Raw genomic sequence first — 22,963 nt, 5'->3', positions numbered from 1 at the left:
ATGTCTGCGCAAGAATGAAGGCTTCATCAAGTTGTGAGAGTACTTTTGCACATAACACACTGTGCCTGAGGAAAGGCACTACTCCAAGTAAACCCCAAATCAATGTGTTCCCATCATATTTGCGCCTCTTCGATGGTCCAACGTCCCTGTCTGTTGTTCGGTGTTTTCCCGGGTAAGGGGGCAGTAGCTCTTCGGCTGCATCAGATTCACAACTGTCAGTGTCCATGCTAGCTGGGCTAACAACAAATGTAGAATTACTGATGCTAGCATTGGATGTGCTCGTGGAAGCAGAAAAACTTGTGTCGTCAACAGGTGCAGGTGTAGTACTGCTGGTAGTAGCAGGACGCGGGCCTTACTTTTTTTTTTTTTACCATTTATCAATTTTCGAGCAAACGGAATGAGCAGCAGCTACATACAGACCGTTAGTGGAATTCCTGCGCGAGAGTACCGGTTAATGTGATTGGATGTTAATTATTTGACTAGGCTTTACCTGTATTTAACATTTTTGTTATTTCGCTGAACACTAGATGGTTTAATTTTATTTTTGGCAGTGAAACGAGGCTACTCAGGCGAGAGAAAAAAAACTCACCCAAATGTATAGGCCAGTTGGAAAATATAAATGGACTGTTTGAAAATGGGGGGGATGGGAAATCATAGTAGTCTGCAAACTGCGGTTGCGTTCACAAGTTTGGATAGCACAGTAGAGTACAGTAAATTAAAGCAGAGTACTGTAGAGTTCAGTACAGTACACAGTAGAGCACATTAGAGTTGAGTACACTAATGTATTGAAATCTACTATACTGTACTATACTCTACTCAGGGTTTCCATTAGCCGGTAATAGCCGGCTTTTGTCCGATTTTAACAAATTAAAAAGGATATATAGAAAAGCCGATTTAAATAAATAGGCGCCGGCCAACTGTCTGGGAGAAGAATAAATCCCATTGCGAAATAATGCTTTTTAGCTTATTCATTGATGGAAATACCAGTCGATGGAAATACATTTGACAGGTCATGCTTATCCGTCTTTAGGTAGTTTGCATAATTTTGTGGCATTAAATTGGCGTGCGTGTACAGTATATTAGTTATGTATCTTATTAATCAGAAGCGTACAGCATACAAATAGCCTATACTTAATTGTTTTGAAACCTGAACGTTTTCATACATATTATGAGGAATGCCTATTATGTCTACTCTCTTTCAAAATCTCTTACAGATATTTTCACCTCTGTCACGTGAAACCACTCGCGTGTGCGGTGCCCTTTTGACAGCGGCGTTTTCCCGCTAATTGCATTATAGAACGAACATTCATGTGTAACATACTGCCTTGTGTGCATTGCTGCGCATATAATGTGAAGAAATAATAGTTTATCAACATGTTAAGCTAAACGTTCTGATCTGTTGCATCAAACTTATTTATTTTAAAGGTGTTTTTGAATTTTTTTAATGGTTCTAGGTTGTATGAATTTGGGATCTGTCGTCCCACAACTTTCCCAGAGTGTTTGGAATAGGCAATTTTTTTCACGACAAACTGACCAATAGAATAGCCTAAACTTTTCTACTATAGTAGATTGACGTAGCCTAGTGATTTTGCTTTTTGGTACTCGAGGAAAAGTAAGTGTGGGCAGTTATTCTAACATGTTCAAAGTGCACATCACAATTCAGTAAGAATGGTTGCATCCTAGACTTGCATGTTCTGTTAATATGAATTAGCCTACCATATTCTAAATGGGAAATTATGTAATTCTGAGCACCGTGGATGGACGCCCTAATTAGTTTACGCCAAAAGTCCTGTAAATGAATATGTGGCGCTGGACATTTGACAGGCAACATTTTCCTAATGGAAACCCTGACTCTACTGTACTGTACTCCACTGAACTCTTACTGTGCTGTACGTTGATGTCCAAACTTGTGAAACATAGATGTCTATGATTGGTTCAGATTTGGTTCGTTCGGACCAACCAAATTTGGTCTTGTTTGGAGGAGAGCTCATTAAAATAATAGCCAGTGTGTAGAATAATATGCAAATGTGGATATTGCATATTTCTACATTTGTGTATCTATTTAAAGTACAGGACATTACTATGCAGGTAATGACATTCCTTTCCATAATTATTAATTTATGTGTCTTACAGATAAGGGACCCACAACGAAATTCCGTTACTGCAATTCCGTTACCTGGTGTAAAACTTTTTCAGAGTCAAGCATGTCAAGTCATAGCCCCATTCTTTCTGCCGACATATTTGAATCTTAATTCAGAGAAGATATTTGAGTTTGTTGTTTACACACACACAACAACAAAAAAGAGAAGTTGACAGATATTCTGTTGCCAAACTTTGCATCTGCACAGTTGTTCCAGTAAATGTGTTTTTGTTAAATGTTCAGTGTAAATTGTTAAAAGTACTCCTTGTGCGTAGAGTTACACTTTGAAATCAATGTTTTTTTTGTTTGGAATATATTTTAAGTGAAATATCTTTTTGTCTTTTTGCAATTCTGTTACTGTGGAATTGCCCAGTTATTAAAATGAGTGACTATTAAGCAATAGGTTATAAGAATAGGTTACACGCACTGTCAGTGTATTTACTCCCACATGTCCGTCGCAGTATATTTACTACGTGGCATTACAAATGAATGAACGAAAGCTAAATAAGGCTTTGCAATTGAGGTGATGAAATATTCAGATGAATGTCTTTGTATTTATTTAGTATACGTATTTGTTTCCTTTATGCTTAGAGCCTCGCTGGGCCTCTGTGAACAGGGGCGTGCTGATCTGCGACGAGTGCTGTAGTGTTCATCGGAGTCTGGGCAGACACAGCTCCCAAGTGCGTCACCTGACTCACACACCATGGGCTCCTACACAGCTACAAGTAAGATCTCCACACACACACACACACACACACACTATTCTTTACCTTGGTCAAAGGTATCCCCTTTTCTGCTTTTGTGATAGAATAGGCTGTCTGTATATTTCATTTAATGGATAATATCTCTTTGTCTTTTAATCAGATGGTTCAGACGTTATACAACAACGGTGCAAATTCGATATGGGAGCACTGTCTACTGGACCCGATGATGAGTGGTAAACGCAAGGCCAACCCTCAGGACAAAGTGCAGTGAGTCATGTATTTTTGATGGCTGCCGAGTGAGCCAGGAGTGCAGCCTTGTTCACTAGTGAAGGAAAGGCAATTGGCCCAGTTACACTAGTACATAGGTTCTTAAGCTTTTTCAGCTCGAGACCCAAATGAGAAATTAACTGGCTGAACTGCACTGGCCTGGATACACATCCACCAAAGTACTGGTTTGGTTCAGCATGATAGCATGAAAAGTGTATGGGTTTCAGCAGGAACACACAATGCTGGAGAAACCTGAATTGCTTCAGTTAACTTATGGTCGGGTCAATTCACCTGAACCTAAGAGTGATTGTTGCTTGAAGTTGGAAGTGCTTCAATTGAAATCCTCCTACAATGCTCTGCTGTTCTGTTAACCCCCGTCTGTTTTATGTTATTCCCAAAGCCCAAACAAGACAGAGTTCATAAAGGCCAAATACCAAATGCTGGCTTTTGTCCACCGGATGCCTTGTCGAGATGACGACAGCTTCACAGCCAAGGACTTAAGCAAGGTGAGACATCTGCCACTCTGTGCCCACACAACTCCCTAATGAAGGTGTATCAAGCTTGAATGAGCAATATTTTACCAATAAATGTTGATTTTATTTTTCCTCAGCAACTTCACTCCAGCGTCCGCACTGGTAACTTGGAGACATGTCTGAGGTTACTCTCTCTTGGAGCCCAGGCCAATTTCTTTGACCCAGTAAGAGATCTCAATTCTCCCCCATCCAGCTTCTAAACATATCCTTAACAACATGTTAATACAACAGTGTTACTTCCATAAATACCGCTTTGCCACACAGGTACGAGAGCAACTTAATAGAAAGAGGGAAGGACCGTTCACACTGCTTATGGAAAAAAACTATGCCAAAAAGGAAACCTTTTCATTGGATTAATTGCAACCTTGTACTACAACAAGTTAAATGTCCGCAAGCAGTGTGAACCGACCCTTACCTTTTCTCATACCCTATCTATGTATTTTAGTATTTCCCCCCCCCCAGTTTTAATTGTTCACGTATGGGTGGTGTCTTACCTTCTCTCCAGGAAAAAGGAAATACGCCGCTGCATGTGGCTGCAAAGGCAGGGCAGGTGTCTCAGGCAGAGCTGCTGACCGTCTACGGGGCTGACCCCGGCGCCCCCGACTCCAACGCCAAGACCCCCATCAACTATGCAAGGTACTGCAACATCCAGCCTTTTAAAGGGATAGTTTAACATTTAGGATGTTAACTTATTTTATCAAAGTCATTTTTTTCATGTTTTAGTGGCTGTGTGACCAGGCAGGCTTAATGGGCAAGAAGAGAGGCCTAACTGATTTCTATTGTGTGTCTCTTTCTCAGGCAAGCTGGCTACCATGACCTGGCTGATAGGCTGGTAGAGATCCAGTATGAACTTACTGACAGACTGGCTTTCTATCTCTGTGGGAGAAAGCCTAGTAAGTGAGGAGAGGCTTTCGCCTGCTCAAATTAGACTGCAAGTGTTGCGTGTCCGCTTATCCTAGCGTCCGTCAGCCACAGCTGAAACAAACCCACAGTAATCAGTGAGAAATGCTACACCAGCCACAGAAGCAGCACGTCAGCGAAGCAACTCGTGGGTCGCTAAACATTTCATTTTTCCGCTTCACGTCTAGGGCAGAGACATGCCTCTCTGAAGCACACACAGAAGTGGCATGCGTTTTAGATGTTTGCCTCTACGGTTCTGGTATAGCAGACAAGAAACAATGCACACGCAACGCTTGCAGCCTAGTTTCAGGGGTTACTCAACTGATCGCATACAGTGTCTCCCATGAGGTTTCTTATCACCACAACCCATCCGTGCTTGCTTTCAGATCATAAAAATGGCCAACACTTCATCGTCCCACAGATGGCCGACAGGTAAGGAAGCATTGTGTGGCTCAATGTATAAAATAGTAGCCTGGTCCCAGGCTTTGTGCTGGAAACACTTATCTCCCTCACTAGCTTTAAGCACCAGCTGTCAGAGCAGCTCACAGATTACTGCACCTGTACATAGCCCATCTATAATTTAGCCCAAACAACTACCTCTTCCCCTACTGTATTTATTTATGCTCCTTTGCACCACATTATTTATATCTCTACTTTGCACATTCTTCCACTGCAAATCTACCATTCCAGTGTTTTACTTGCTATATTGTATTTACTTCGCCACCATGGCCTTTTTTTTTGCCTTTACCTCCCTTATCTCACCTCATTTGCTCACATTGTATATAGACTTATTTTTCTACTGTATTATTGACTGTATGTTTGTTTTACTCCATGTGCAACTCTGTGTTGTTGTATGTGTCGAACTGCTTTGCTTTATCTTGGCCAGGTCGCAATTGTAAATGAGAACTTGTTCTCAACTTGCCTACCTGGTTAAATAAAGGTATAATGAAAAATAGCCGAACCCTTTCGTCGTTGTCATTGCCAACTGACAATGACCGTAGGAGTTGGCGAGACGGCTTAAACCAATCTGGGACCAGACTAATTAAATAGCACTTTGGGGGGGCTTGTTCTAGGATAAGTAAAGTGGGTGAAGTTTTAAATGTGTTTTGGGGGGGGCAAAGAAAACGTGAGCTGTTTGACAGTGCAATCCAACTCTAGAGCCTGCTAGGACATATATTTTGTGCCTTTTTGTATCAGGCATGAGATGAAACAGGCTGAAGCAATTGTTACATGTTGTCAAGATCATAATCTTCCCCTTAAATCATTGAGTACATTTACATGCGCACTAATAATTAGATTATGGCAGTAGGCCGAGTATGGCATTAGTCATGTAAACACCTTACTCTGCTTATATTAATTGGTGTAAGGTCATCATTTAAGTAAGCATACGCCAATTAAAACACTAGGTTTTCTGGGAAATTGTTGTAATTATTAGGACATATAAACACCTTAATCTGAGTTCCAGCGGTGTATTTGGTCTGGGAATGTGTTAGCACCAGCAGCGCAAGCCTACCTCCTTTTGCGCGAGGGAAGTGAGTTCGGGAAAAACTGAAAGTATACATCTTAGAAATGGTTTTGACGTACATACTTCATATGTCCGAACTCAGAATCAAAATGGCTTCCAAAAAAGAACATGGTCGCTGTGGTAGAACATTTATTTTGATTGACAATTTTCTGCATTTATCAAAGTCCCTTCAGGTAGCCTGATTTCAGATGTGTCCATGTAAACCGGATTATTAGGGAAATTGTTCTTCTTGCAAAGCATGTAAACGTTTTAGTCAAACTATTTTATTAATATGACTAGTGTGAATGTACCCAGTATTGTTATTGCACCATAATATTAATAATACATATCTGAGCTAAATTGCTACAGTTTGGTTGGTCTTATTACAGCATATTATTAACTTATTATAGCATAGTTCTGATATTTGAACTCAAAACATGTTCTCTTTTTTATTGCTGTCTTGATGGATAAGGAACATGTAAGTATTTTATCATAATTAGGTTTGACCATTTCCCCTCCCATTCAACATGAGAGGCTAAGCAGATTTATTTTTCCCCCATGTATAGCAGTTTAGATTTATCAGAACTGGCAAAGGCGGCAAAGAAGAAACTCCAGTCTGTAAGTGTTCACTTTAAGATTTGAATGGATAAGTTGTATGATATTACAATCTAGAGACCTATGTAATCAAAAACGTATTCATACAACTAGTTCTGGGTTGATTTTTCTACAAATCACACATTTCATTTCAGCTCAGTAATCATTTATTTGAGGAGCTGGCGATGGACGTGTTTGACGAAGTGGACCGAAGGGAGACCGATGCTGGTAAGACGGACAGACAGTGATGCGGAGTAATGGTCGGTGCATGTTTTTTTAAGCATTCGGTCCACCATGTCCAGTCAAACATCTGGGTGGCGTTCATTTGGCACCAAACGGACTGAAACAGGGAGGGACTACCTAGACTTATCCAATAAGAAACACACATTTTTGTTGTCCGTTGCAAAACGTTTTCCGTTTGCGTTTCCTAATGAATATGGCCCTGATGCAACACTCCTCTATGTTCTGCACAGTATGGCTGGCGACACAGAACCACAGCACCCTGGTGACAGAGACCACAGTGGTGCCTTTCCTTCCTGTGAACCCAGAGTACTCATCCACACGAAACCAGGCAAGTCTGCTGCATAACTCCTTCCCTAGTTAACACTTTGATACTGATTGCTTTAGTTAAATACATTCCCCCTTGCTGGTTTTCTCTCTCCCTTTAAATATGACTGATTCTCGGTTCCCTCAGTGACGTTTCAACAGATGCAGTAGGAGAGGATGCATTTTGCTAGGCTTTTTTATTTTTTCTCCAGGGACGGCAAAAGCTTGCGAGATTTAACGCACATGAATTTGCAACTCTTGTCATCGACATATTAAGCGACTCGAAACGTCGACAGCTGGGGAACTCTACGATACGTCCCAAAGGTAAAGTACTGGAAGATAATGGACCTACTATCTCAGACACACATGGCTTATGGTCATAAATAAAATTGCATGTCTTTATATGAAATGAGAAAGGGGTCATTTGCTTTGTGGTTACAGAAAACGTTGAACTCATCCTAAAAAGCCGGAGTGGTGGCGATGGTCTGGACAACGACCAACCGGACTACGACAGCGTGGCCTCTGACGAGGACACGGATAAGGAGACACTCTCGGGCAAGGACCGGACCAAGGTGACTAATGTGATCTCTTGGCACGCAAACCTAGTAAAGGGTTTGAAGTAGTACTTACTTAACCTGAAAATGAGCGCCCGCAGTCTGGACTCAGACAAGTCCTAAAGCCCACCCTCTCTGACTTTTCCCCCTACAGAGTCTGGACTCGGACCTGTCAGACGGGCCTGTCACGGTGCAGGAGTTCCTGGAGGTGAAGAACGCCCTGTCGGCCTCGGAGGCCAAGATCCAGCAGCTGATGAAGGTCAACAGCAACCTGAGCGACGAGCTGCGGCTGATGCAGAAAAAGGTACCGCCCACTGCAGAGATCCACCAATCAGATCACTAACACCGTTCGGTCCGTCTGCCACTCGACCAATGGGACGGAGGGCTGGACTGAGGGGGGCACAGCGGTTGGTCAGCTGAGCTCTGGTCCCTCCCCTCACGGTAACCTCCCTTCACACACTGGTTCGAGTGAGGATCCTAACCGGTAACCACCAGGCTGCTGGGAAGGTTCTCCTGCAAGGCAAGACTGCTCTCCATCTAGCTCCACTATTTGGGCCAGCATGTTTCAGTCCATGTTCAGACAATGGCTTCTATGGCTTGACAAATTCTTCGCATTTTTATTTTTTTTACTTGTGTTCAAGAGATGCATTCTTGCTCCACTCTATTGTGGGAAACTATCTCCCTCCCCCTGGATACAGTGTATCATACACTGAAAGCGGTGTTCTTTCTTATGGTACGACTAACAGGCATGCTCAAGTAAACAGCATGACATCACTCGCACTGTGAATTTCCCTCCTCTAGTCGTTTGTATGGTGACTAACATAGTAAGCATAGCATTGTTGTTATCTTGTGTTCTATCTGTGTGACCCTGCATTGTGATTTCAACAAGCTTATCAATTATACGGGATTTTCTTCTTAACCTTGATGTTCGCTCATCAGAAGACTCCTCCTTGAAGGTGTTCGATAGCACAGCTCTTATTGCTACACAGGCGCAGCATTTGCCTTTGTCATTCGAAAACATTCCAATGGTCCTCTGCTGTGGTTTTAGTAAGACTCTTTACGTCTGATTGTTTCCTAACAAAGCTGTATTTATAAAGCGTCTCAGAGTAGGAGTGCTGATTTAGGATCAGGGCCCCTGTGTCCATTCATAATAATCTTAAATGCTCAGGAGTACTGTCACTTCCAGAGTTCTCCTCCACAGTCGGTCCACACAAAGTGTTACACTATCGTTTGACTCTAAATTGGAGTCTTCTTATCCATATGACCCCTATGATTTATCATACGGAATCCCTAATGATTTTCAAGTCACAATCCGGAGTGTGTGTTTCAGCCCAACAGCAGGTCCACCACTTGATTTGGCAATAGACCAAACTGTCGTTGCCCCAATCAACAGCCTCTGTTCAACCTAAAAGGCATAAATGGTGACAAACGCCTTTTACGAGAACGATTGAGTAACCATAGAAATATAGGGTATGACTCTACAAGGTGGTGAGATGCTCTTGTCGTGGTTTGAACAGCTGTTGTTGCAGACATGTAGGCTCCGGATCGTGCATTTGAACCCCTTCTTTATCCTGGGTCGTGCATCCTTTTAAAGAAAGAAAAAAAATGCTCTCAATAATATTCTATGGAACAGACAGTAGAAGTCAAACTGGCATTCCTCAGTGGTGGACGTGTACAGTATGTGATTTAGCTGTGTGGGCTGGCATTGATTGAACTGATGGCACATTCGATTGTCTTTCTTAGCCGTCAGAGAACTTCCCTGTTGCCCTCTCTGAATAAATAGCACAGACCATAGAGTTGGATAGAGGGCGCCATTGAGGGCTTTCTATCTGTCCTATATATCTATCCTGTCTGTCCTATCTATCTATCTAGTTCAGATAGCTCGTCTCTGTCTAATCTATCTGAACTGTTTGGCTTGCCTGCAACACTTTCTACTTGCTCTTACCCCTTGCTTTTTGAGTGGAGTTTTCGGATGCCTAGCATGAGTAACACCAGCGGGGAAATGCTTAACAAGACGATGTTCTAAAGACATGAGTAGTAGCGTTGGCCTTAGCTTCGTACAGATGGATGCTGACAGTTCCCAACACCTGAAGTAAACATTTAGAGGAAGGGGAAATGGGGACAAATCCTAACATCCGCTTTAGTTACATTTTCACTTAGTCTTCTATTGACATCAATTCATGACAAGTGAAATTCAACTTAAGTGAAAGTCAGGATTCGCCCTGTAGAGAATAAAGCATTTAGCAAGTAGAGAATAAAGCAAGAAAAACAAGTCACCTTGCTCGCTGATAAGAAAAGCGTCCTCTTAGTGTATTTGCTGACTCGTCTCTTCCAGCTGCATTCTCTGCAAAGCGAGAACACGTCTCTCAGGCGGCAGGGCCCAACCACCCATATCTATCAGGTCCCCATCAGCAGCGGGTCAGAGTACACTGACCCTTCTTCCTCCAGTCCCTCGGCCATGAAGCGCCGGCAGTCGGCGCGGGCCAGCCGGCCCATGTCCATGTCTATTTATGAGACTGGCTCAGGTCTGAAGCCCCACCTCCCTAAGGGGGACACCCCCTACCCAGAGGAGGGTGTCCCCACCCTGCAACCCTTCCTCCCACCTCATGTAAGTAAAAATCACGCATCCAGCCTTTGCTATTTCCTCTCCCATTTCCATCTTTTAGGTGTCTTCTCCTCTTCCTCCTCCTTTTTTTTCTCATTGTGTCTGTTTCTGCAGTCCTTTTTTTCTCTCTGATTGTTCCCTTTCCTTTCTACTTTTACTCAAATCTGTTCTTTGGTGTACTGGTAGTGTTTGCCTGTAGCTGTTATTTGGAACCTGATGGTGATAATCAGCCAATATAATGCCAAGCACACAGGTCACACAGGTCACACAGGTCACACATAGCCACTCTCAACTCGGTGTCTGCTCTGAATGGCTGCAGTCTCATAGGATTCTTCTCAGGGCTGTTGGTTTCCACAATGTTCACCTGGCCCCTGTTCCAATACCTTTAACATGCATCCTTCCTCTCTCTTCCTTGAGATAATCCCTGATCTTTACGTGAATGGACGTGTGCAAACATTTCCACTCTGTTGCTTTCACCAATGTTAATGTGTTTAGATCAGCGATTTCCTCAAAGAAAAGGCCGGGTGCATTTGAAGGTATTCGGAGTACTCTGTTCAAACATTTTCTCAGGTAGACAATAGACAAATGTTATTTCAAGGTTGAATCTGAAATATTTTGTAGGTTTTCATGTAACTTCAAATAAGAATTAAACATCCCATTCAAATTTGTTCAGTGTTTATTTGATTCTGTCTCTGACTAACAAGATAATTTCTGGTTCTAAATCCAGGTGCATTGTCATTTCTCTTTTAAACATATATGGGAATTTTGTGTTTTTCTAATTGTAACGAATCTCTTAGTTCTGGTACAGTATTTCAAGAGGAGCAATTCGGGATTGGCACATATATTTGTTCTACACGGTCAGAACTCAAAGTGTAAGATTGTTTCACGCCATTGTTTGTTAACAATGTAATTGTAAACAATAGTCTATAGCTTAAAATAAAATAAAAAACTTTACCCTGCAATCTCATGGATGGTCTGTCCTTTCATCTGTAGCTCTGTGAATTTGAGGGTTTGCATTTCTCCAGCCCCATTCCCTCAGCTGTTCACCAAAACAGGTGGTGGGTAACGCTTTGTTGCCGTTCGAATCCCGGATTGCACCTTTCAATGTCTATGAAACAAACGTGTACTATGCGATATCAAATTATAAAATATGTTCATTGTCTAGATGTTTATAACGTTCAAGGTATGGGATTTGATGTACAGTATGCTCAGATCCAACAAGGAATTGAAATGCAGTCATTTAAGTGTAATTCCTTTTCATAATCACAATTTATGGTGTTCTTCATTCTTACTATGGTTTTGTTTTCTTGAATGATATTTTTATTTTAGTGTTCCCAAACCCTGTTATTTCCATGATGTGGTTTAAACAAGACTTTATTCTTGAGAGCACTAACTAGTTTTTATAAAACCCATTGTTTTATTTCTTTAAAACATATCATTTGAACCCCTTTCTAGATGGGAAGGGGTGCTTTTGTGGCCTCTTTATCCCTCCCCTCCTTCATGTCCTGGTCTCGGGACAAAAGTGCTCTAAGGGTTAAGTACCTCCTCACTTGGTCCGTGCCTCTCGGGACGCAGCAAATTTACTGGGGGAGCCCCTCCCTCCCTCCATATGCTGCTCCCTACCTGTCCTGCTGCATGAGCCCCCCCCCTCCCCATGGGCTGCCTTTTCTTAAGCACCACCACCCACACGCATCTCCACCATCACTGTCCTCATCCTCATGCCTGTTACAATCAGCTAGAAGGTTTTCAATGCATCAAGATCACACACCCATCTCGATGTAAAGGTTTGCCTACTCTCCGTGAGACCAGCTGCCAGGTTAAGCGCTCAGCCTATTGAGATTTTTCTTTCTTACATTTTCCCAAATTCCTCATGCTGTTAATTTTAACCAAAAAAAAGCCTTGGGCTCCTTCCACCTCCATAGCCAACATTTTGCTGTACTTTTTTTTATATATATTTTTTATTGATGACATCTTTTCTCCATCTCTAATCAGCACACGGCTGTCGCCCAGTGAGCTTCATCCAGCACGCCCTCCCTCCCCTCTAGTAACACCCAAACTCTCCGGTTATCCAGGAGTCTGTTCCTCACTGAGACTGTGGACCTTTCCAGAAGCAAACAACCCCTAGCCCCTACCCCCTAGACACTTGCTGAAATCATGTCGAAGATCTGAGAGGATTTAGAAGATTTAAAGCAATATGATAACAATTCCACCGAACCTATCAGAGGGCAAGGTGGAGCTATCACCATATTGCTCAAACCTATCAAAGCTCCACAAGTGTCTAGGGGGTAGGGGCTAGGGGTTGTTTCTGGACTGGGCCTTTGACTGACATGCGCAGAACTGCAAGCCCAGTGGGAGAGAAATCAACAAAACACCTGTATGAGCTAATCCCACTTTCGGCAGTTTGCTGTAGTTTGTGTGGGTCTTGGCATCTTGTCCTGCAGACAGGAAGAGGATGTTGTTTGAGCGGGTCTATTGGGCTAGGCTGGAAAGGGTATGTAACTGTACGGTATGTGGCCTGTGTCCCTCTTGGTGTTTGTCTCTGCTCCTTTCTTTGAAAACGCACCTCCTCCTACATAGTTTCTCTTCTGTGCAGAAAGAGGGCGGGATCTGCGCGGATGTGACAGTGCGGGGTCAGTGCTGTGCACCCAAAGCTTCCTATCTGATATTAGAGTACAGCTCAAGCGATATTGTGCACCAGTCTTGTGACGCAGCACAAACGCTTACAGGCTGGGTGGAGCACCACACAGTATTGCGTATTGAGTACAGCCAACTTTAGATGGTCAAATACACGTTTGTTAAGCAGTATCTCCATCAGCATCGTCTTAGCCAATGACTTACGTTGAATTTGTGCCACACAATTGTCCATTGTCACAGTGCTTTTTTTTCCCCCCTCTTGACTTTTGACCCGAATTCATCGGAACCTTGATTCCATGTCATGAAAGTTATTATGACTCTTAATGAAAGTCTTGGATCAGAGATCTGGAATGGATCATGGTTCTGATGTAATTCAGTAGCGGTTGTTTCTTTCTGTGTGATAGCTATCCAGCGATTTCTCTCTCCTCAAACATCCCTGACTTCATCTGTCTTGGCATATGGCTTTAAAAAGGGGTGCAGCCAGCGTGGCAGTGTTTGAAGCTTTTCCTGGACTATGCATTTGGCCCTTGATTCATCGCCATGGTTTAATATCGTCCAAAAGTCTCCATCTTTTACACGCAATAGACATTGAACCAGCCTTGCATCTCCACTTGGCATGGTACCAATCAATCAGCCATTCCATTTGTCCAGTGTGGTTTCTGTCACACTAGCTTATAGACATTGAACTTGCAACTTTTTCCAATTGTGTGAGGGTAGAAAAACATGTTTTTAACCCCCGGATAACCTATTTTTACTAACCCTGGCAATGAAATTGAAAAGGCTTTACGATGATTTTCTGTTGTGCTTCCATGCTTTTGCTTGTTGACTTGTTTAATGCGTTGTCGTTCTCCATGTTGCTTTCCCGTGGTTTTAGTTCGTTTCATTTGTCACTGCCATACAACGATGTAAAACTGTTTCAAAGTCAAATTTCTGTCAGCTCCTATTTACGTTTTAGAGATAGATATAATGCAATGGTTGGGCTACACTGCTAGAAACTATTTTGTATGTTGTGAGTATGATGCAGTGCATTGAAATTGGGATTTTATCTAGAAATCTATATCCTCTTTCTGCTTGCATTATCATTGGCATTTGTCACTGTGACACATTTTTGTTACTCTCGTTTTCTCTCCCTCATGTTAGGCCTCCAAGCTGGACAAGCAGAGCAGCATGCCAGACAGTGACTATGACAACACAACCAATGACCATGAGATGAAGGACTCTGGGTAGGAACACACACTGTGTCACTTTGAAGTTGCCACTGCTTTCTGTGTTGCACATCAGGTGGACAGTTAGGGCTGGATGTAGGGGTGCAGAGGTTGTAGTAACATCCTGGATGATCCTGTCTACCCCTTAGTAGACGTGGGAGGCTGAGGAGCAGTGGCTGGCTGGGGGAGGGCAGCTCCATCCCTGAGCTGGATGACCTGGGGGCAGAACCCGACTCAGCGCTCCCCAGCACTGAGGATGTCATCCGCAAGACGGAGCAGATCACCAAGAACATCCAGGAGCTGCTCCGTGCCGCGCAGGAGAACAAGCACGACAGGTGAGGAAGAAGTGACAGGCCACAAGCTCGAACAATGAAGCCGAATTAAATAAAACTCTGTTGTAACTATCTCTATGGAGATAAAACAAGGCTTTTTCTGTGTTTCTTGAAAAGTTCCAGATAGTCACCCCCCCCTTTTGTTTAACCGAATTCATTATAGCAGCGTCGCCTTTTCCCTTTTTTGTATTCAAAGTACTTCCACTTTCTAGATTCTTCTTCAGTTCCCCCACTGTCGCTGTTTATTGCATTTTTACAGTATGTGTTCTTCTCGGTTCAGTTTAAAAATAATAATAATCTTCCCTATGATTTCACCTCTTCCACTTTCTGTGTTCTCCCCTCCTCGTGCTGGCATTTCATTCTTTCGGGGGTGGGGGTGACTCTTCCCCCCTCCCCTATCATATTCCTGTAAGCAGACCTTGTGAGGGTGTGCGCCGGCTCAGGCACAGTCTGGGCTGTTTCAGCACCCTGGTGCCCTGGGCTGAGAAGGCCCCCTCTCCCATGCAGCCCCTCAGCCTGTGCTTCCCTGATCCTGCCTCCCGGTACTCTACTAGCCTCTGTCCCTGCCTCCCAGGCACAGTGTCTTTTCTCTCTCTCTCTCCTGCCCCTGCTGTTTCCCAATTCCGATGATTTCCTCCTTTTGCTATGGTGTGTTGTCTGCTAGGCATTAGAGTGAAAGACTGATCTTAATGAACTCTCACTCACCTACTCTCTTCATTTCTTCTGTTGCAAACATCAGCGCAAACACCACTACCTCAACTAAACTCAGACAACCCATCAAAGAGCTTTGATATTCAAGGTACCCATGTGTGGTATTCCTTGTGTTTAGAGTGGAGCTGGAGCTAGTTGCATCCATAGTAGTCCATCACCAAGTGCATAATGAATATAAGCAGTCTTATCAATTTTAGATCATTTATGTATGCGTTTAGGTTAAGGAATTGTGCCCTGTAGTCTAATATCCATATGAGCAATTATTAAAAATATATATATTTTCTTGTTTTGGTGTAGCTGATAGTTCATCACATGATCAGCTCTAATCCCTCACTCCTATTGTTTAACCGTGAATTATACAGTAGCTTGGTTGCCACTGCCTCTTGCCTACTCCATAGTGCAGAAACAGATTGGCATCCAGGCTACAAGAATTGTGGCAGCTGCTGTCTGACCATGTCAGAATGCAATATTTGGAATAGTAAAATAGATTAACCAAGCATTAACCTGGGACTGCGGTTTGTATTCCAGCATGTAGCTTGGCCAGTGTTGTGTTTTGCCTCCCCTCCTCACCCAGACTAAAAAGTTTTTATTTGTGACTTGTTTTGAATAGTGTTGTTTTGGGATCGCAAAAGGTAACTTTTTAATCCAAGTTTTGGATTTCCTCCATGAAATAATTATGTTAAGAGACTGTCTTATTAACCACTCTCCTGATGCCTTTTCTTTTACAGCTTTATACCATGCTCCGAAAGAATATATGTGGCCGTGACAGAGATGGCCGCTCTCTTTCCCAAGGTAAGCTTACAAATCCTCCATGGTTCCATCACTCACATGCAAAGGTATTTAAAAATGTTTTGCAACGGAAAATAACTTTCTCTTCTGTTTTATTGCCTAATGAACACAACCCAGCTCATAGTCGCATGATGTGTTTAACCTCATCTCACCTTACGCTTTCCAGAGGCCCCATTCGGAGATGGTGAGAGGCCCCCTGCGCCTGTTGACGTCTAGCTCTTTCCGGCTCCAGGGTGAGTGTCGGAAGGCAGCGCCCCCCGAGGAAGGCCCAGGGCCCGACCTGCAGCTGGTCACCCAGCAGGTTATCCAGTGTGCCTATGACATTGCCAAAGCTGCCAAGCAGCTTGTCACCATCACCACCAAGGAGAACAGCAACTGACCATCATGGCCACCGTCGCAGGGCTTTTAGATACCGTATGGCCCTGTAACGTCTCCATTTTGTTAATGTATTGTTCATCCATTAACTTATGTTTTTTTTTTATGCATTGTTTTACTGTGGTTGTTTAAAAAAAAATCTGTGTTTGATATTTGCATGTAATTTATTTAAATACAAAATGTACAAAATGAGAGTATAAATATTGGGACAAAAAGACTGAACAGCTATGGGAAATCATCCGTAGCTCTACTAACTGGAAGGGAGAAGCTGTTTGTTGTGAGCTACTACAGGAATCCACAGTACAGCCAAATACTGACAAGATGATTGGGCATTTCCAGGAGATCCTTTGTTGCTAATATGCAGTTTCCTAACCACACTTCTTAGTTTTGTGGTTCTACATACGTCCAGATACAGTATTTCTCACACCAACGAAGAAGCCATTTTTTTTTTAGCTCCCTAACACCTATACCCTCCTCCTGAGAAATGCCTTTCATCCACTTTGATGCGCCTTCTCAGAACCAGGGGTCTCACACTGGCAGCCCCCAGGCCAAATGCGATCCAGTATAGTATTCCACATGGTTAAGGATGTGGTGAACGCTATGAATAAGCCGTAAGTGTATAACAAACTTTACTCCCCTTGGAGCTACATAACTATGGAATTCTAATGTATGATTTAATACAATTCCAGCAAGCGTAGGGAGGAATGTTGGGAGAGTTGGATCTGATGAACCATCACTCATCTGTGCACATTTTTGTATCCCTGCAATGCCCATGTCTCCCCCGTCCAAGCGTAATTGCTTTCATTTCAAACTGCATCTACTAGAACCATCTATTATTGCATTTCAACACTAGTTCAGGGGGGCAAATGATGCTCTTCACCAGCAATATGTTGTACTTGTATTGAGTTCTAGTGAATTTTTTATTTATAAGCTAAGATGCTAGACACAGTCTTGTGCTAGAACAGTGTTAGTACTGTGACAGTGGATAGATTTGCAGCGCAAATAATCATTTGCCCTCTTCCATGTGTGTTTGTGCTCCGTTCTATAATGCTGCTAGCTTTATGACATGTGCAACTAATTGGATTGTAGATATTTCCACAAGTGGCTGGTTGTCGTCAGCATATGGTTCAGAGCTGTGTTATACTTGAAATGTAATCAAGGAAATGTCCCTCTGCTTGACTCATGTTCTGAATGGACTTCATAACAGGTGTCAGTTGTGCAGTAAACATAGCTACAGTTGGGGGGGAAGCCTTATTTTTTTTTTTATATAAACTTAATTTATAATTGTAACCTCATGCCATGTCGTATTTGGCCACGTACTGTGCAACTGTGATGTGTAGAGAAACGTGCAAAGAAATTATGTTAATGTGAAAAACTATTCCATCAGAAAAACATAAAACCACACCAGGATTACAACACCCTTAAACCAGTTTGCTAAATATGTAACATACCTTACAACCACCACATGCAGCAGCTGATATAAGCATGGTGTAGGAATACTTGACACATCTTAAACCCGTTAAGAATAATTGTGTATAAAAACATGATAGGATTGTCTTTTGGCCTCACGGTATCCTCATGTCCAGGCTGATCAGGTCTGCTAAAAATCTATGAGCGGAGGAAGGCAAGAGTAAATACAGGGGACAAAACGAATCCAATGCTTCAGCAATTAACACAAAAAAAACATAGCAATGCAAATCGACTGCAATAGGCTTACATCCCACTCCGCATGCATTTGGACAGTGATGCAAGATTTGGCTCTATACTCCAGCATTTTGGATTTAAGATCAAATGTGTCATAAGACAACAGTACACAATGTCACCTTTTATTAAGGTATTTTCATGCATATCTGATTTACTGTTTAGAAATGAGCCATTTTTACCTCCAAATACATATGGAGGGGCATGTATATTTGCCAAATTGATTGTCATCTGTTTAGCTACCAGGTAAAAACGTTGGCTTTGCTTGCCCTAATGGAACTGGACCAGTACCATGTCCTGGTAGCCCTGCTGGGCCATCCTACGAGTCTCCAGCCTCCGCTTTTCCTCCTGCAGCCTTAGAGCATCCCTCTCCTTCACCTGCCCCCTCTGGCGCTGCTCCTCCCACTGCGCCACCTGCAGGGGAGAGAGAACAATGAGCTACATCATTGGGCCTCCCTCCACTCCATCTAACCCGGCCAACTGACCCCGGTCAACACAGGCTATTCCTGTATCCGAGCCGTCTTTTGGCCCTCTTCCTCCTCCCTCTCGGCGTCTGGTCTGCCTCTCCAGCTCCTGGATCAGCCCTCCCCCCGCCTCCTCAGAGACTCATTCTGAGCCTGACGGTTTCAGGGAGCAAAGGGAGAGAGCTGGGATTCTCTAGTCTGCTGTCACTACAAAGACAAGCTTGGCACTCCTTGGTGTGTTGCACATGCACTCCCCTCAAGTCCACTCACCTCCTGCATGAGCCTCTCCCTGGCTCTCCTCTCCTACTCTGCCTCCAACTTCTCCCAAACACGCTGGGACTTCTCCCTGGTAGGACAAGACATTCAATTCACTTTGCAACACAAATGCAGATCTCCACCCCTTAGTCAGACCTAGACTGGCAGCGGGAGTCATAAGTGGTGATACTACTAACCTGTACAGGACAGCAAACAGCCTCCCACCACCTCTCCAACTGGAGCTATTCCTCGATGACATGCTTCTTCCTGGCGGCGTCTGCCACCGCCCTCTCCAGCCTCTGGTCCCCCTGCTCCTACTACAACAGGTCTGGCAGGAGTCTGCAGTACTCCTCCTGGTGGACAACACAGACATTACAAGCAGAGGTCCCTTTGGTGAAGGGGGATGATCCCATTGTGTCAATTCACATGCAGTTAAAAAAAACAAGGGGGACATGAGAGCTCATCCTGGGCTCTCTTTAGTTGGACAGTGCAATAGCCTCAAATGAGGCTTGTGTCCCTTGACTCTTCTTCTTTGCAGATTGGGGACAGGTGGAGCTGATTGGGTCATTAAGGTGACAAGTTGCGCCTGGGTTTGGGATCATCTACGATATAAAAGTTCCTGGTGCCCAGTCCTGGCTCTCTCCATAAGCACCATTTTGTTTTGTGATTTGGTTGATTGTTTTTTGATTAGGTGCACCCTTCAACACTTACACACATTTGACCTATATCTCCATTACACCCCTCACATGCCTACTTTCACACGTCACAGGTTAGTTTTCCTTTGTAGTTTAATACTTTATTTAATAAATAGCTGCCAACGTGTGGACTCCCTTGCTTGTTAACTGAGTTTAAATGTATTTGGCTAAGGTGTATGTAAACTTCCAACTTCAACTGTGTGTATATAGATCTATATATATATGTGTGTGTGTGTGTGTATATATATATGTACAGTTGAAGTCAGAAGTTTACATACACTTAGGTTGGAGTCATTAAAACTCGTTTTTCAACCACTCCACAAATTTCTTGTTAATTTTGGCAAGTCAGTCAGGACATTTACTTTGTGCATGACTCAAGTAATTTTTCCAACAATTGTTTACAGACATTATTTCACATATAATTCACTGTATCACAATTCCAGTGGGTCAGAAGTTTACATACACTAAGTTGACTGTGCCTTTAAACAGCTTGGAAAATTCCAGAAAATGATGTCATGGCTTTAGAAGCTTCTGATAGGCTAATTGACATCATTTGAGTCAATTGGAGGTGTCCCTGTGGATGTATTTCAAGGCCTACCTTCAAACTCAGTGCCTGACACCATGGGAAAATCAAAAGAAATCAGCCAATACCTAAGAAAAAACAATTGTAGACCTCCACAAGTCTGGTTCATCCTTGGGAGCAATTTCCAAATGTCTGAAGGTACCACGTTCATCTGTACAAACAATAGTACGCAGGTATAAACACCATGGGACCACGCAGCTGTCATACCACTCAGGAAGGAGATGCGTTCTGTCTCCTAGAGATGAACGTACTGTGGTGCGAAAAGTGCAAATCAATCCCAGAACAACAGCAAAGGACCTTGTTAAGATACTGGAGGAAACGGGTACAAAAGTATCTATATCCACAGTAAAATGAGTCCTATATCGACATTTACCTGAAAGGCCGCTCAGCAAGGAAGAAGCCACTGCTCCAAAACCGCCATAAAAAAGCCAGACTACGGTTTGCAACTGCACATGGGGACAAAGATTGTACTTTATGTAGAAATGTCCTCTGATCTGATGAAACAAAAATAAAACTGTTTGGCAATAATGATCATCGTTATGTTTGGAGGAAAAAGTGGGAGGCTTGCAACCCGAAGAACACCATCCCAACCGTGAAGCACGGGGGTGTCTGCATCATGTTGTGGGGTGCTTTGCTGCAGGAGGGACTGGTGCACTTCACAAAATAGATGGCATCATGAGGTAGGACAACTATGTGGATATATTGAAGCAACGTCAAGACATCAGTCAGGAAGTTAAAGCTTGGTCGCAAATGGGTCTTCCAAATGGACAATGACCCCAAGCATACTTCCAAAGTTATGGCTTAAGGACAATAAAGTCAAGGTATTGGAGTGGCCATCACAAAGCCTGACCTCAATCCTATCGAAAATTTGTGGGCAGAACTGAAAAAGCGTGTGCGAGCAAGGAGGCCTACAAACCTGACTCAGTTACACCAACTCTGTCAGGAGGAATGGGCCAAAATTCACTCAACTTATTGTGGGAAGCTTGCGGAAGGCTACCCGAAACATTTGACCCAAGTTAAACAATTTAAAGGCAATACTACCAAATACTAATTGAGTGTATGTAAACTTCTGACCCACTGGGAATATGATGAAAGAAATAAAAGCTGAAATAAATCATTCTTTCTGCTATTATTCTGACATTTCAGTCTTAAAATAAAGTGGTGATCCTAACTGACCTAAAACAGGGAATTTCTACTGGGATTAAATGTCAGGAATTGTGAAAAACGGAGTTTAAATGCATTTGGCTAAGGTGTATGTAAACCTCCGACTTCAACTGTGTGTGTGTGTGTGTATATATATATATATATAGAGAGAGAGATTTTTTTATTTAACTAGGCAAGTCATTTAAGAACAAATTCTTATTTTCAATGACGGCCTAGGAACAGTGGGTTAACTGCCTTGTTCAGGGGCAGAACCACAGATTTTACATGGTCAGCTCCGGAATTCGATCTTGCAACCTTTCGGTTACTAGTCCAACACTCTAACCACTAGGCTTTCTGCCACCCCGTGTGTGTGTGTGTATATATATATATATACACACACACACAGTTGAAGTCGGAAGTTTACATACACTTAGGTTGGAGTCATTAAAACTCGTTTTTCAGCCACTCAACAAATATGGCTGATTTACTTTGATGTCATGCAAAAAGAAATCAGCCAAATTTGTGGAGTGGTTGAAAAACGAGTTTTAATGACTCCAACCTAAGTGTATGTAAACTTCTGACTTCAACTGTACACACATATATATACATACACATATATATACATACACATATAATACACACACACTAGCAATAACATACTAGTTCCCATCATAGTGTCTCAGGGAATGATCAGTTTCAAAAGTATCAACGAAACAGTGGACAGAAAATGCAGTTGCGTTGTTAATTAGCCTGCCTCATCTGGTATGATTGACGAGAACTCCAGTGTGCCTGCTTAATGCTTACAATGTTCTGTTGTTGTCTTTAGTGCATTGCGTGCAGCTCCCAGTGTTGCCGCCAACGTGCCTCCTGTTCCCCCTGCCGCACCATCTGGCTTTCCAGAGAACGAACTCGACTCGGCCAATGTGGGCAGAGAGGGTTGGTAGAGCCATTGATCCAGATTGAAAAACTCACCTATTTAATTAGCTATTTAGAAATAGACAAAACTGCTGGTGTTAAAGACAATCGCAATGGACAAAGCCGTTACTGGCTAGGTAGTTAACGCTTTAGGTTTGCTAATTTAGCTAACGTAGATTCAAAATATCATGACGTGTCATGACGCTAGCAAACCATTATCAAGTCGTAGCAAACGTTAGCTAGCGTAAAATTCGCATCTGTATTTACAGAGATATTTTTGAATAATATTGCTTACCGGTCTACGTTCCTTCTACAAAATATAATTTCATATAAATTAGCTAGCTATGTTAGATTGCAACTGGAGAAAATCCTTGCATTTCTTTCTCTTCCCGTTTCACTTAGTAACCAATTCTCTTCCTAGTTACACTATGGCGCATCACAAGGGTCAAACAGCGCAACGAGAATGGCGTTGTAATTTATTGGCGATTGATGAATGTATGCCAAGCATACACGCAGCACTTCAACCCAAATCCATGATTTTAATTCAGCGTTTTTGCTTTAGACCAGCTGGTGGTATTGAATTTAGCCAAAAACTGAAACTAGTGAATTTTCTGATTGATTGATTGGTGAGGTGATGGGTAGATGGGATCCCTGATTGGGACAAATCAGCGAAAGGAACAGCGCATGCCTTCATATTGGCCAGTGCAACATACTGTATGCTACTGTAGCGACTAACCAAACACCTAGCGACCTCACCATGAGTGTTCAGATCTCTCCGTAACGGCTAAGGGTTGGGTGACAGTTCAATGTATGT

The 22,963-nt window shown here is 42.9% G+C and overlaps 1 protein-coding gene across 6 annotated transcripts in view; it reads left to right on the top strand.

Moving 5' to 3' along the window:
- The window catches only part of LOC111957525 (ARF GTPase-activating protein GIT2), a 35,886-nt gene extending 18,231 nt beyond the window's left edge, over positions 1-17,655 (top strand). Inside the window, exons 2-21 of one of the 6 annotated variants that reach the window (XM_070437030.1) lie at positions 2,732-2,865; positions 3,005-3,111; positions 3,512-3,617; positions 3,722-3,808; positions 4,150-4,280; positions 4,443-4,537; positions 4,931-4,976; positions 6,615-6,666; positions 6,798-6,870; positions 7,116-7,213; positions 7,401-7,512; positions 7,630-7,760; positions 7,897-8,046; positions 10,078-10,350; positions 11,803-11,880; positions 14,122-14,204; positions 14,336-14,521; positions 14,935-15,060; positions 15,958-16,021; positions 16,185-17,655. In XM_070437030.1, the coding sequence (XP_070293131.1) occupies positions 2,732-2,865; positions 3,005-3,111; positions 3,512-3,617; positions 3,722-3,808; positions 4,150-4,280; positions 4,443-4,537; positions 4,931-4,976; positions 6,615-6,666; positions 6,798-6,870; positions 7,116-7,213; positions 7,401-7,512; positions 7,630-7,760; positions 7,897-8,046; positions 10,078-10,350; positions 11,803-11,880; positions 14,122-14,204; positions 14,336-14,521; positions 14,935-15,060; positions 15,958-16,021; positions 16,185-16,397 (2,345 nt within the window). In that variant the 3' untranslated portion in view covers positions 16,398-17,655. The remainder of the gene's footprint in view (positions 1-2,731; positions 2,866-3,004; positions 3,112-3,511; positions 3,618-3,721; positions 3,809-4,149; positions 4,281-4,442; positions 4,538-4,930; positions 4,977-6,614; positions 6,667-6,797; positions 6,871-7,115; positions 7,214-7,400; positions 7,513-7,629; positions 7,761-7,896; positions 8,047-10,077; positions 10,351-11,802; positions 11,881-14,121; positions 14,205-14,335; positions 14,522-14,934; positions 15,061-15,957; positions 16,022-16,184) is intronic. The other 5 variants (XM_070437028.1, XM_023978373.2, XM_023978372.2 and 2 more) reach the window with 5 other exon arrangements.
- The last annotated feature ends 5,308 nt before the right edge of the window (positions 17,656-22,963 follow it).

Source organism: Salvelinus sp. IW2-2015, linkage group LG33, assembly GCF_002910315.2.
Source record: "Salvelinus sp. IW2-2015 linkage group LG33, ASM291031v2, whole genome shotgun sequence".
Classification (NCBI taxonomy): Eukaryota; Metazoa; Chordata; class Actinopteri; order Salmoniformes; family Salmonidae; genus Salvelinus; species Salvelinus sp. IW2-2015.
Note: the sequence above shows the minus strand (reverse complement) of the source record. Positions and strands in the feature narration are given on the sequence as shown.